The sequence below is a fragment of the Corapipo altera genome, unplaced genomic scaffold (genome assembly GCF_003945725.1).
Source record: "Corapipo altera isolate COAL_440 unplaced genomic scaffold, ASM394572v1 61411, whole genome shotgun sequence".
Taxonomy (NCBI): Eukaryota; Metazoa; Chordata; class Aves; order Passeriformes; family Pipridae; genus Corapipo; species Corapipo altera.
Genome location: NW_020884875.1, coordinates 25,696,526 through 25,711,067, shown reverse-complemented (window position 1 = coordinate 25,711,067; position 14,542 = coordinate 25,696,526). Strand labels below are relative to the sequence as shown.

General features: G+C 38.4%; 1 protein-coding gene across 4 annotated transcripts in view; it reads right to left on the bottom strand.

The window, feature by feature from the left end:
* Positions 1-1,522: 1,522 nt before the first annotated feature.
* Positions 1,523-14,542, bottom strand: part of TLE4 (TLE family member 4, transcriptional corepressor) — a 101,173-nt gene continuing 88,153 nt past the window's right edge. For all 4 annotated transcript variants that reach the window (XM_027634730.1, XM_027634731.1, XM_027634732.1 and 1 more), the window contains 10 exons: positions 14,202-14,354; positions 12,849-12,981; positions 12,368-12,561; positions 12,101-12,177; positions 7,942-8,191; positions 6,601-6,848; positions 5,508-5,655; positions 4,806-4,956; positions 4,404-4,480; positions 1,523-3,242 (listed from right to left, as the gene is read on the bottom strand). In XM_027634730.1, coding sequence (XP_027490531.1) covers positions 3,135-3,242; positions 4,404-4,480; positions 4,806-4,956; positions 5,508-5,655; positions 6,601-6,848; positions 7,942-8,191; positions 12,101-12,177; positions 12,368-12,561; positions 12,849-12,981; positions 14,202-14,354 — 1,539 coding nt within the window. In that variant the 3' untranslated portion in view covers positions 1,523-3,134. The remainder of the gene's footprint in view (positions 3,243-4,403; positions 4,481-4,805; positions 4,957-5,507; positions 5,656-6,600; positions 6,849-7,941; positions 8,192-12,100; positions 12,178-12,367; positions 12,562-12,848; positions 12,982-14,201; positions 14,355-14,542) is intronic.

The following is a 14,542-nucleotide window of genomic DNA, read 5'->3' as shown; positions in this document are numbered from 1 at the left end:
ACATAACTAAAACCCAGAAAGTAGCTCTGTACCATCTTTCACTTGCACTCAACTCTGAAGGGAAAAAATTAGCATGACTGCAGTAATCCAGGATTAAAGCATTTAATTCCTAGACTGTTTACGAGCCATTAATACACACATTAATAAGCATATATATGGAGGGCTGCTCTAAAAATATATTACTCTGCTGTCAAAACTAGCTCTGGTACAAATTCAGTTGTATGCAAAGTTTTGTTCTTTTTAAAGGAATGCTTTATGTTAGATGTTTTAAGTAATCTCATGCTTGAAGTACTACATAAAAATATAAAATCCTCTGCATATATTAAGTAGGTCATTTCTCTTTTGTTAGTAAATGGAGTACTCTCTAGCCTTTTAAATTTTTCAATGCTTTTGAAAAGATAAAGTGTCTCCATTATAACAGGTAAATTATGTTTCTTCAGACAAGAGTAAATAATAACAGAGGGTATTTGTACCATGTTTACTTTTATGGAGCATTATTGTATTAAGTAGCACGTAACCTCAATACAAGTAAAATCATACATTATTCTGGGAGACAACTGGAAAACTCTTTACCGTTAACTCTAAGGAAACTGATAGCTCTAGAGGAAACTTCCCTCTAGTCTCCTCCATCAACAAGTATTACCCAATCACTCACACTAAAGGTAAATGACTCTATCAACTTAAGGCTTGTTTTGACATTTCAGAAAACGCCTAAACATTTCTCAGCTTGGGTTCATGTACCAGCAGTCAAGATGGGCTGGCATATCACAAGACAACAGGCTTGCCTGCCCAGGAATTTCCACTATGCACAATATCACTTTTCTGAAATGGGTTATGGGACAATGATTTAATTCCAGATTTCTCTTTGATTTTTTCCATTTCCATTTTTCCTGTTATAGACAGCATAATTCCTTCCCCCCACTGCCTCCCACTTCCCAATAGTGTATAAATTAATTTGCCCTAATTCACTTTAACCCAAGTCCTAATTTCACAGCAGGTGGGCTAAATTCTTGATCTAAACCTATATGTAGTTGAGAGAAGCCTATCTATGGGCATCAACAGACTTTACATCTGGACGGGGAAACCCAGGTGTGATGCTGCAGTGCAACACTACTCCCCAAATCCTGCTGAGTTCTACATACTCCAGCAGCAGGCATGTGAGCAGGAATGGTCCCCAATTTCACTCTCTCCAAGGTGTGAGATAACAAAAAGCTTTATGTCAGGTGGACAACTGCACAAATGGGAGGTGGCAAACTCCCAGGTGACCCAGCCAAAGTCTTGTGGCTAATGCTTCCAAGAGCTCAGAATCACTGCGGTCAAGTAACTCGGAAAACTATAAATTCATTGATTTCACTAGCTCAGCTGAAACTCTACATTGTCTCTCAGTGTCAAAACCACAAAGTATCTGTAGTGGCATGTTCTGTGACTGAATGGCTGTTGTCCTTACGGACAGTATTCTGCACACATAACTGAGATTATCACACATATTAAGAATGAGGGAGGGGAGGAAAAGAAAGAAAAATGCATCTTAGAAGTTACTTATTTTTAATGCCTAAAAGTCTGAATGCACAAACAATAATCTACCATTATAGAAGTACCGGTGGTCAATACAATGCATTAGAACTATGTACAATGACACAGTTTAGTATCAAAATCTTTCTACAATGTAGAGTATTACGAAACTGTTAATGACATCAAACACTAAGCACTTAAGACACCATTTTTGCTACCACATTTGGAACTTCAATGAACAGTCCATTTTAACTTGCAGCATCAATCCATTTCTAGTATGAAATTAAGTAATTTTCTACTTATACAATAAGATTTATCTACACGGGTCTTTTGATTTTGATCCATAGCAGCAAAGGCACTGTACATCAGCAGATCCACAGACTTAAAGATTTTTTTTAAAGCATTCAAAAAAAAAAAAAGTCACAGATCATAGTTCAACAGCAACAACAACAACATAAAAAGATAACACGTTGTCTCTGGCACAATGGCTCAGTCTGCGTCCTTTTTAGGGACATCCAATCAAGACTTGGATTGAACTGCTGGCAAACAAAGCAAGTCCTTATCCCAATGAGAATCCATTCCTTTTTGAATGTCGGAATGAGTACTCTTGTAAATCCTACCTTGGAGGTCATTGCTTTTGTAGTTTGTATATTGGTAGGCATCCATTCTTATTTCAGTGCAGTTTCCAAAGAACATATCAAATATTTTTCATAATCTCTTGTAATTGAAAAATTGCCCAAAGACACATATCCCCATTTTCAAGGAAACATTGCAAAAGTTTCCAGAAGTAACAAAGGTGATTCTCTGAGGCAACTTATTGTACTCTCTACAATATAACAAAGAGAGGTGTTTATATTAAAAAACCTAGCTTGACACCAAAATGCTTTATGTTAATCAACAGAAAAGCATTGAGAACAAATCTGTACACAAGATGCTATATTAACATTGCAAATATATAAATTAGCACATTCTTACTTAAATTTAATTTAGATGTGAACTGAATTTGCCATTCATCACAGGCATGTAGATCACTGGCTACAGTTTGCAATTTCCTAAGTTTCCAAGACTGTCTAAAATAGTTAAGATACAGCATCTTCCCACCAAATAATTATACTGTAATAACACTTAGAGGTCTCATTCAAGAACAGGACTAAAAAATATAACAAAGTTTATTTTTTTTAAATAGAAACTACAAGTCTATTTAGTGTAACTTTAACTATCTCCTGAACATCCTTCTCCAAGATCCCCAATTTATCCACCTGCAAAAACACAAGTATACAATGCATTTTTCAAACTAAAGCCGGGCCAGACAGCTTTATTAAGTCAGTTCATTGTTAGAAAGCCTTCTTTAAACAAAATAAATACATTACAGCTATAATACATAATTAAAGAGTCAAGGTTACTGTTCAGTATGCTTATTCCATCTTCTTCCAAATAGACAGCTGACAATTTGGTATCACGAGTTCTTAATGAACATTCACAAACCAAGAGCAAGTTAAGAAGGTAAAAATAAATTCCACAACTGTGATGAGCATTTAAGTTTTCAGTTTAGAAAGAAAAAACAAAAGGAATATACAGCAAAGTGCTAGGAGAAGGAGTCCTGTCTGCATTCAGATCTCTCTCTAATAAATAACTTCATAGACTGTAGCTTTCTTGTCCCCAGAGCCAGTGACAATGTATTTATCATCCACAGAGATATCACAGCTAAGCACAGATGAGGATTCTTTGGACTACAAGAAAAGAAAAAGAAAAAAAAAAGAAATTACGACTTTCCAATACTTCAATCCTGAAGGGCTTCAAGATTAATTGGAAGAGTTTATAGACCAGGAATACACCAAAAGCTCATTCAAGTATCAGTACTGTACTTTTGTTACAAGACCAGGTCTCCAAATTTGTTCCACAAAAAGATCTATTACAAGATAAAACAGCTGTGGAAAGGGAAATGAATGTTATGGACCTAAAGATAACCTATCACTCCAACGAATAGAAGCAGTCTTTTCTATATACTTTACAAGGAATGAGCATTTACTGATATTTTACATATTGGATTTGCATAAAAATTAATTAAAAGCATCTTCTTCCCTTTTTTTTTGTTATGAACCACAAATTCACATGAAGTAGTAGTAAAAAGCCCAACCCATCCACAGGTATAAAATAAGGAGACTCCAAGAATAAACTATATCTCCTCTCACTACTTCCCAAGAGAAAAGACAAAAGCTTTGTGCAAAAGAATTCACAGGATTCAAACAGGATGCAAACAGGAAAAGACATTCTAGTGGAAGAGGATGCACAACAAGTGTATAGGAGGTGGATGGGAGACAGGATGCACTGGGTTGCAGCAGCTCTATCTCCTCCAGCTTTTCTGTCTGTGCTGAGATTATGTGAATGTATTGTCACATTTGCCTTGCTGTTTCAGCGCAATATATAACATATGTCCACACTCTTTTCTGCCTGCCACTGCAAGAGCTAAACACTTCCCCATCATGCTACGTTTCAGTGCAGATGCCTCTGCTGCACCGCAAAGGAAGTTTTCTTATCTACCCCTCATTAAGAAAGCTGTACTGGGGTTTTTAACATCACTTTTAAGGGAGATGTGTTCTTGTTAGCATGATTTGGGCTGTCTGTGGGAGACATGAGTTGGGTACAGTATTACAGCAATATGTACAAGATGGTGAAAAAGAACCAATTTTGTATTAAAGGGCTACTGTACCGTAAGAGCTGAATTACTAAATAAAAGCATATCTTTCTCTAATTACAGACAAATTCTTTAAGGAATATAGTAATTAGCTCCATTTCCATGTGAAAACTCCTTAAATTACAGACAGACCCTGAGATATGCAGCTCTACTGCACTGTAATGTATGTGGAAAATAGCTTTTAGGAGATTATTACCTGGAATATACTGGCTCCATAAGGTGTTCTCCAGGCATTAAGAAGATTATCTTTTCCAGTGCTTACAAACCATTTGCCTGCAACAGATTGTTTAAATGTTATTGTTGCATTTTGTTTTCAAGGAATACACCTCAAGAAACAGATTGATCATAACAACAAAGCATTCACACATATTCAAAGAACAGTAACATTTTCATTTGGTTGCATTATGATGTTCAATCACAAAATAAGCAGTACATAAAAAAAGCAGTCGTAGTTTTTAAAATAATCTTAATATTAAAATTTAATACCTGATTTTTAACTATACCCTATAGTTAAGTATCTACATTATATTTTCATTTAAAGATAATTTTGAATGAACTTCTCAGGAAAGAAAACATTCATATATCAAGATTTGCTTACCACAGTGAGCAAATTTGAGTGACAATACACAGCTCTCATGAAGATGTAGCTGATACTTGTCCGGCTTAGTAACATGTAGCACCTCGACATTGCTGTTCTCCATTCCTACTGCCAACCACTCACCAGTTGGACAATAGCCCAGTGAGAAGATCTGTAATTAGCATATGCTTCAGTCAGTAAAGGAATGAGCTTGTGATCCTTGCTACACTGTTAACACTGCAAAACCACATTTTTAGTCTACTACAGTTTTAAAAACATGATAATTCAATTACTACAGTACTCAAGATAAATTAGTTCATGCAAACACAGCTGTAAAGCTGTGCTATTAAATGCTATTAAAACTGCAATACTGAAATACTGAATCAAGTAAAAGTTAATGTCCGAGCTTATCTGACAGCATTTAAAAATATTTTCATAAAATATTTTTGAACCCCAGTCTACAGAAAGGGAAACAGATTACACACTTGTTTTATAAAAAGATTCTCCATTACTCTCATAGGAGAAGTACTAATCTGTCACATAGTCGTAATCCAGAAAGACATTTAGCTGCCCCATTAAATAAATTTAAAAAAAAATTTTAAAAAAAAAAGAGTATGACACTAAGTGTTTTTTCAGAAACCCCCTCATCCCCCCCAAAAAAGTGCTTGTTTTAAAAACCCATGATGAACTTTTCTTAACATGCCAATGCTTCTGAGATTGAACCTGTGATGTGAAATCATGTTGCTGTAGCTGTCTCCCTTCTCTGAGATCCCATGATCTGACTGTATTGTCCAAGCCTCCCGTCCATAGTTTGGTGCCATCATTAGAAATGTCAATACAGCTTGCTCCATCTGTGTGGCCCTGAAATTGCCTGAATATATTGAGAGAAGATCAGCATGTTCTTGCACTGGAAAGAGTTGGTTCTGAGCAAGTATACAAAATACTTCCTTTTTCTTTCAGTCCCTAACATGCAGCCATTGAAGACAACAGTGATGTAGATTCCAACAGCAATCCCAAATTAATATAAACTCTGGGACAATCATGTAAGTTTTTGAATTGATGAAGCAATCAGCCCCGACACCCAAGTGCTAATTTGATTTCAAAAAGTACACTTTAAGAGTCAGGTACTCTGGAAATCTTTGCTGCTGACTGTGTGATACCCACTTTTCAACTTAAAATACTCATTCTCTCCAGTGGAATGTAACATGATCAGGAAAATGACCTTAGTTTAGGAAGAATCTGCAGGTTACCAAAGTTCAAAAAAAAAAGAGTGGTCTAAAGGGGAATATCAGGAAGTAAAAGCCTGACTTTACATGCAACACTGACACATTGCATGTAAAAACATACAGTGCACTGCACAGAGAAGCTCTGTATGATCAGCTCCTAGCTTACTGTACATCAGTGTTGAGCAGCAACACGTGCTCCTAAGAAGTTAAGTTTGCAAGGCAGTAATTTACACAGAACTTTACCCAAGACAATTTTGCTGGACCTCTGATTAAAGAGATTAGAGTGAGAGTAGTGTATTGCACAGAAACAAAGAACAGCATCTATTCAAAGAATCTACAGCAGTGTCAACATCAGTTGGTATTAGGGAATTATAGTTATGGGCTGCTCAAAAGGGCTGGAATTGTGAAACTCTCAAAATCTACAAAGAATCATATAGATTTTTGTCAAGGTATTAGCATGGCTATTGCCAAACAACAAAAATATTGGAAGCATCTATGCATAGAGGAAACAGCATACATGTGCAAAGGTGCACATAAGGCTGTGTCTAATTAATTCTTCACAATCTGACGATCCAGTTCTGTCGACCTACCTTACTAAAGTCTGGTTATGCAGATCCCACACTGCAATGTTCCCATCGCTACAGCAAGAGAAGCAGACCTTGGAATCAGGGCTGATAGCTAGGGCATAGCAAGCTGGAGCAGAAGATGTCAGCTCTGCTTTGATGCGAGGAGTTGGAGCTGCCAGGTCCCAAATGGATAACGTGCTGGCTTCCCCACCAACAATCAGGGTGCGGCCATCAGGGAGCAATCTGCAGGAACGGATGTAGTTGTCTCTGTTCTGTGAAGACAGAAGCCATCAAGAGATTACCCATGAGGAAAGAAAACAGCATTAACATGAGAGAAGAAATCCATAAAAGTATTGTATTCCCTCCTGGTTTTAATGAGCCATTTATACTTATGACAATGATAAAAGTGTATTAATGCCAGAAAATTACATGACATTAGGGAAGTACTTCAGCTTGATCTACAAAATTCAGTAGTGAGAGATATTTAATCTTAATTAGCATCAAAATGCAAAGACCTGAACCCAGCCCAAAACAATTCAAGATAGCTGTATTTGACAGCTGGTGTAGAAAGTTACATTTTCATACTCTGTTTATTTCAGCACATTAGCCTCTCGGCATGGGGGATTACCAAATTCCCTGCACACTTCCCCCCTTCCCACTCCAGTGAGACTTGCTGCCACCATCTAGGAGATGTCAGAGGAAAATATTTGGGTAATTTTCTTCATTTGCTTAGCAACTTGTGTAGCAATTCATTGTAAGTCTACGTGTGCTGCATAGTTCGTATTTTACTACCTCTGCAACATGCAGCAACATATTACCAAGAACTGTTAAATTACAAAAGAAAAGCTGCTAGCAACAGTTCATCTTGTTAGCACATTCAAATAATTTGTGAATAACACTCAGGGATATTTTTAATAATATTTTTAATCTTTGTCACATTAAGATTGGGTGATCCATTACTACACATACACAAAACATGTGACACAATCTTCAAATATTCTCAGAGCATACAGCTTTAAGACAGCAATTTTAAGCATGATAGGATACCAAGTTTTAAGACTGCCAAAAAATGTCAAAGTTTATAAACAATACCTGTTGTACTGTCTTTGATCTTTCCTCCTACCAATAAAATTTTAGGATATTAAAAATGTTTTGAGTCATTGCGGGGAAAAACCCCCACAAGTATGGAAGGGATATACTTCAACCTCAATTTTAAAAGAAACATCAAAATTACAAATGTAATACCAATCTTTGATACCATGACAGCACTCAAATACCCACTATTTTTTGCACCTAAGATGTAGCATTGCAATATTAACACAACCTCCTATCTTCTTTCATTGCCATATGCTGCTGTCCACCTACCAGGCAGTCCAGCTGAGAGACAGGGCTCTTGTTGCCAGGGTGGCTGATGTCCCAGACTTTGACGCACCCCTTCCCACCCGTGTACACGTGTCTTGTGGGGTTGCTGATGGTAACTGCACACACAACTTCCCCATGGTTCAGAGTGTTGATCTGACGGGCATGGCGAGGGATTCCTGGACCGATGAGGGCATCAGGAGGGAAAGGAACTGGCTGCATCTGACCATCTGCACTTACATGAAATGAGTATGCTCTGAGGGGGAAAAATTATAGGGGATGATTTAAAGAGTTTTTCTTCAAGCCTGTTTCAGAAAATAGAATCAAAGACATGTTTCCACTGTAGGCCTTTAGATTGTGCCCTTAGCTCAATTTTTTTGCAATCTTTTTCACAGATATTTCACAGACTAATCTGAGTTGAGAGGGACCTGCAAGGATCCTTGAGTCCAGCACTTAAGTGAATGGCGTGTATGGGAATCAAACACGTGACCTTGGTATTATTAGCACCATGTTCTAATGAACTGAGCTTATATCAGGTATTTTAATCATGTAAAGAAGAAATATTTATCTATAGCATGGCCCTCAATGCATAAACTTAGCTAATCACTCATCTTTTAATGTAAAAGGTCAAGCACCAATCAAACAATCTTTTACAACTCATGCAATGATGATTTCTGGCATGACATGACATGACATGAGGCTATATGACACTACTCTTTATTTTGGGGCATAGGTATTCTTAAACTTGGAGATCAGGATATCACTGCATGCAGAGAAGGGAAGGAAGGCTGGGTAAGGGCCCCCTGAAAGACAGAAGTAGTTGGCTGGCTGCTGCAGAGCATGGAAGGTAGCTGCGTGCCAGGGGACATCTACTTGCTCACTTTACTGACTCTAATGTGGCAGCTTCAGCTGGACTGCTGCCAATCTGCCCCAAACACGCAGTGGCTCCCAGGCCCCTTCAGCAAAACTGCTCTGCACTGCACCTAAAGGTGCAGTGAAACCTCCACCCACCACCAAAAAGGTAAGTCCTCAAGGCACAGTTGCTGACAGCTGACATGACAGACCAGCAAAAATGCACTGGAATGGAATTTTTTGTTGTTTTTCTGTTGCTGTTGGTGGTCGTTTGGTTTTGGTTTTTGAGCAGGTTTGGTTGTTCTTGGTTTTGGTTTGGGGTTTTCGTTTTTTTGTTGTTGTTGTTGGTTTTGGGTTATGTGGGGTTTTTTTGTGGGTTTCTTTTTTTGGGGGAGGGGTTTGGGTTTTTTTGGGGGGGGGAGTTAGGTTGGAGGTTTTTGTGTTGTTTTTTTTTTTTATGGACCCAACACAACTACCACAGATTCTAATTTCTCTTGCCAAAATCAGGGCTCTCACTGAGAAAGAACGTGTTGTGTGACTGTCACTTATGCCACCTGTGAATAACCTATCAAAAGCTATATCTTAAAATATTTTCCAGGGAGAACAGTTAGGTTGTGAAATTGTCTTGTGCTGAGATGCTACCTGACACATTGCATCTATTACAAGGGCACAGACTTTGTAAGAGGGTTCACCTACACATACCAAGGTAAGCTTAATGGAAGGCTTTAATTTCCTTAGACCTAAAAAATCATCATAGTACTGATGAAAAATTCATTGTCACAATGGCGGGATGAGAAGAGCTCACAAAAAAATCATTTTAGGAGAATACTTTGTAAGCTCACTTCCTTAATTAATGCTTCAAAGTCACTGAAGGAAGGCAATGTTCAGAATTCAACTACCGAATTTGGCATTTAAGATTCATAGTGCATTAACACTAGAACAATAATTGTCAGTGGGACAAAATGCAAAGGCATTTTCATCTTTCTGCCCTATTCACAGTGCTTTACACACTTTTCTCACGCTGCACTCTGTTTCTTATTCTGGCAAGTCTGAGAGACAGATCATATCACCATTCTCTGTTTTTTGGCATTAAATACACTCAGGAAACGACAGACTTCTGTGGTTGTTAGAAGAAGAAAACTGCCTAAAGGAGTAGAATTAGGGTTTGATCATCACCACAGAAATCTGAAATATCTTCCGCATTATCTCCCTACTTCCTGTTTGTGCAGTAAGATACTGAAAAAAGCAGTTGATGGTCATCTGAAATCAAGTGGAATTTCATAATCCTCTTTTCTGATTTCTCTACACAGTCACACTCTGCAGAGCACTTAGTGTATGATACCTTTATCAGCCAAAGTGTTTTTTAGCATCCTTATAATGAACACAGAGAGCATATTTAAAAATTACAGAAATAAATCTTAGATCTTACATTATCCTCACTCTATTCATTACTCCATACCAGCACATGTGATTATTTTGTGGTCTTTGAGTGCTTGCCTTTTTTTTCCCCCTAAGAACTAACACTGCGTGTTGCTTACAGAGGTACTGTAAATATCTTACAAATAACTGACACTATAAACACACGGTGAGCACCTTTTCCTTCTTTTCCCTATTTATATATTGTACAATATTCAACATGTTGATGTATCTCCAAAGTGAAAAGAGAGTTATTCAGGGCCAGATCCCTGATGTACTACATGCTGTCCACTCTATTTCAAGATATTCAACAGTGCAGAAAATTTACACAACTTTCCCTCTAAAGGAAAAGGAGAAGTAAATGAGAAAGTAAATGAGAAACAATGCTGAATGGAAGCTGTGAGAAGTACCACACTTAAGATGAAGAAAAGTCAACGCCCTCACGCTAAAAGAACCACAGATTTTAAAATTTCAGGCCCTATAGTAGACAAAGGATAGCTACATTTAAATGTTTAACATAGACATCAACACAGCAACAACATTCAAAAACCTTGGAGATGTATCAGAATTGAACTGATTTGATTTCAGTTTACCTCACGTTTTATTCCCCTAAATTCTAGAGTAAGTGAGATGTAAGCAGGGAAGTCACTGCATCCCTGCAATTGCCACTGCTCAGACCACAGCAAGCAAAGCCTAGCAGATCCAGTCACACTTCTTTTCAGGTCATTGACTCCATGGGGGATGAACTTAAATCCAGCAAACATATGAACACTATGTCAAGACATTTCTAAGAGCCCATGGTATGTATCGGATGAAGATCTGTACCCCACAGAATTTTTAATCCAAGCAGCTCATCATCAATTTCCACACCTCCCTTGTACAGTCACCTAACAGGGTGGAAAAATTAGTAGAAAGTCAACTGAAGGTGGTTACCATGTTTGAGAGATCTGGACATGGTTTGATTTGTGTGACACATGTACAAGAAGACTTACAGGCACTAGGCTTGATCGCTTATGTCATCATATTAACCACTAATCCTGTGTGTGTGCAAGCCCACTGGCAGGTATGTATCAATTTACTCACACATGCAAATGTATAACTAACCCCAACCACTCCTCCACAAACACGTTCCTACACAAAAAAGCTAGAGACGGAGTGACACAAACATCCCTTGACCTTCACACTCTGTAGGATGAACTGGTCACAGTGTTCCACAAGTGTCAGAAGAAAGTGGAATTATATGACCCATACATAAAATCTGGATCAATGTGGCCTGTGGAGATGCTTTAGTTTTTTCTCCTCTCTAGCTCAAGAGGAATGTGAGCAGAGAGTTCTTTGTCTCTGTAATTCTTCTCACAACATGAGAAGCCTGGTAGAGTAGGTCACCTTTTACAGTCCATTCCATAAAGGATGAATCTGAATATTATAATAATTTTTCCAGTATTTTCAATCAAACTAAACAGGTCAGCGTTCCTTTCTCTTCACACTGCTTATAGCAGCTGCTAGGTTTGCTAGTAATTGCAAGGCTTTTGTGAACAAAACAATAATTTTTTTTAAACGGAGAAGCAGAGTACAATAGAGATGGATAGCTGAGATCCCATTCCAGTTTGCATTTCCACAGACAATCAACCAGTCAGATTTGAAGTTCACCTTCTTTTTCCATTTAATTGTCTCCTTTACTCTATGTCATCCAGTCCCTGTTGACTGCTACTAGTCTTCAAAACAAATTTATAAATGTAACTTTAAGATTAAACAGTAATTCTCCTGCTCTCGTTGAATAGCTGTATTTATTTCTATTCACACAGCAGTTTTCAGCAGCTAAGTGGAATTCCAACCAGCAAGGGAACACAACTTCCAAAAGATGATTGACTTTTAAAGATGAATGTTTGATACTCACGGTTTTCCTCCTGGGATGCCTGTGAGATTGGGAGGGATGCCTGGGACACGCATGTGATGGTGTGGATCAAAACCAACCTATAGTTTTCCCCAAGCAAAACAAAAAGGTGTATTAAAGTAAGAGTTTGGCAAGGGAAGACTGTTTAATTCATGTTCTCCATAGCATGCTCCCCAAACCACAAAGAGAGTGAACTAGAGTTAAACCCACAGGTCTTATATTTAATATACACTGCTCTCAAAACTAAATGCACTAATGGCAAACACTTACCACTGGAGATCGCCCGTAAGCTGCTGCTGCTGCTGCTGCTGCAGCTGCTGCACTCATTTGAGGGGAAATATTGTGCAGACCGGCATAGGCAGCTCCAGGGCTGGTCAGCTCCCCGTTCATACCAGCATGTGGCACGATACCAAACGGAGTAGGATAAGGACATGGTACTGCCATAGGAGTTCTTAAACCTGAAGCTATAGAGGGAGTGAAAAAAGAAAGAAGTCACAGAGGCATTCTAGACCCATCAGAAGAAACATGAGTTTGGTAAACAGCAAAAAGACCTCAATACATAATAACAAAAAACACCAAACAAACAAACAAATAAAACAAAACCAGCAGCAACAACAACGAAACACACACACTGTATTACAATGCTGAAGAAACAGCTCAGTACCCAATTTAAGTAACTGCAGATTTAAAGGGAGCCTGGCAAGGGACAAATGGCCACTGTTTCACACCATTGAAATATATGGACACTAACCTATTGGGTCCACACCTGGGGGTTTGCCAGGCACTGATCTCAGTCCAGGAGTGGAGTTGCTGCCTGGAGTTGGGGCATCAGTCCGTGGAGTTGGGGTATTTGATTTAGACACAGGAGTGGTAGATTTCTCATTCTGGTCACCAAAAAGGAAAAAGGAAGACAGTTTGAGAGTTATTTAAGTCTTATAGGTAGTGGTTGGAAAGAGACAGTGACAACCAGAATGTGTATGATTAGTGATATTTAGCTTTTGGGCTTGGGTTTTGACAGTGCTTGGCAATGAAGAGAAGTTGCAGAAACACCAAAAAAGATGAAATGGTTTTGGTAATTAACTACAGACTTCACAGCTTTCTTCATCAGTAGTGTCCATATGATTCAGACTGAGGTAAATGAAAATCACTGCCATCTGGCAATTGGCAGCATATGTGAACTCTGTCAGTAGTCCCACTTTGCTCATGGACCTGCTCCCATTATGATTATGATTTTCTGTGAGAGGCCACTGCTGGATGGACAAGAAGGGTGGAAAAAAAATCCCCAAACTGACTGACAACTCATGCCCAGGCATGGTGCTAGAAACACAGGATGGAGACAGTGATGAGTGTAAAGTCAGGGACTGTGCAGTGCCATTCTTGTGACAAGCTTGTTCATCAGACGAATCACTGACTCCTGGACCCGAGCCTGTCTTTCCACTACCTTTCCTGAGTACAACATTCACTTTAAGCTTTCTTTTTATTTATTTTGCTTCTTTAAATAATCATGTACCCTGCCCTGTGAAGAACTGAGAGGGGAATTACAGCAGCTCAGGTAGGTGATTAACTGTGGTCACAAATATGAAAGGAAAGAACACCCCTTGCAGGCATTTTGCATTATGATTTGTGATGCAAGACAAGGAAGGTTCTTGTAAATGACAGATTACTTTTTAGATAGAAAATAAGAATTATTGTTGTTGTATATAGCCTGGTAATTCAAACAAAGCTAACAACCAAATCACATCCAAGCAGGGAACCGGATTTGCAGCACAGGAAAACAGCTCAAGAAACCCCTGTGTACTTTTATTTATTCTCAGACTGACAGTTTTTCATATGGAGCAGGAGAAGAATATCTCTCAGAACAGCAAATCTATCATTTACCCACACCACCAATGAAAACCTCTTCCTATTGCAAAAAAAAAGACTGTGGACTTCCTCAGTACTATGTTATTAAACTTCCTTGAAGACATAAATTAAACTAATTTTAAATTGATGCTTCATATTGCACTATATTTATAGTGGAAATACAAATTGTGTCCAGAAAAAAATCCAGCAAGCATGCATTTCAGCATATGATCATGGGTCAGGAGCATTCTGAAGCACTTACAAGGCTAAGTTCTTTGGATTTGGAGGAAGGAGTACTGCTAGAAGATGCAATAGATGACGGACTAATTGGTGCATCTTTTTTCAGCAGGCGAGTCTTGTCCAAGCCATTTTCCCGTGGAGACTGTGCTGGGCTCCCCCGGGGAGAAGAAGGATCCTAAACATCAGCAACATGGGTTAGCATAAAAATTTCATACTAGTCACTAGTGCTTGTCTTGAGCAGTCCTTGCTTTGGAATGAAGATCCGTCATAGGAATTGACGTCTTTCTTGTGTTCTCAACTGATTTAGCTGATACAATTGTAAAATCGAGATGGATAATGAAGGACAACTTTTTTTTTAAAGAA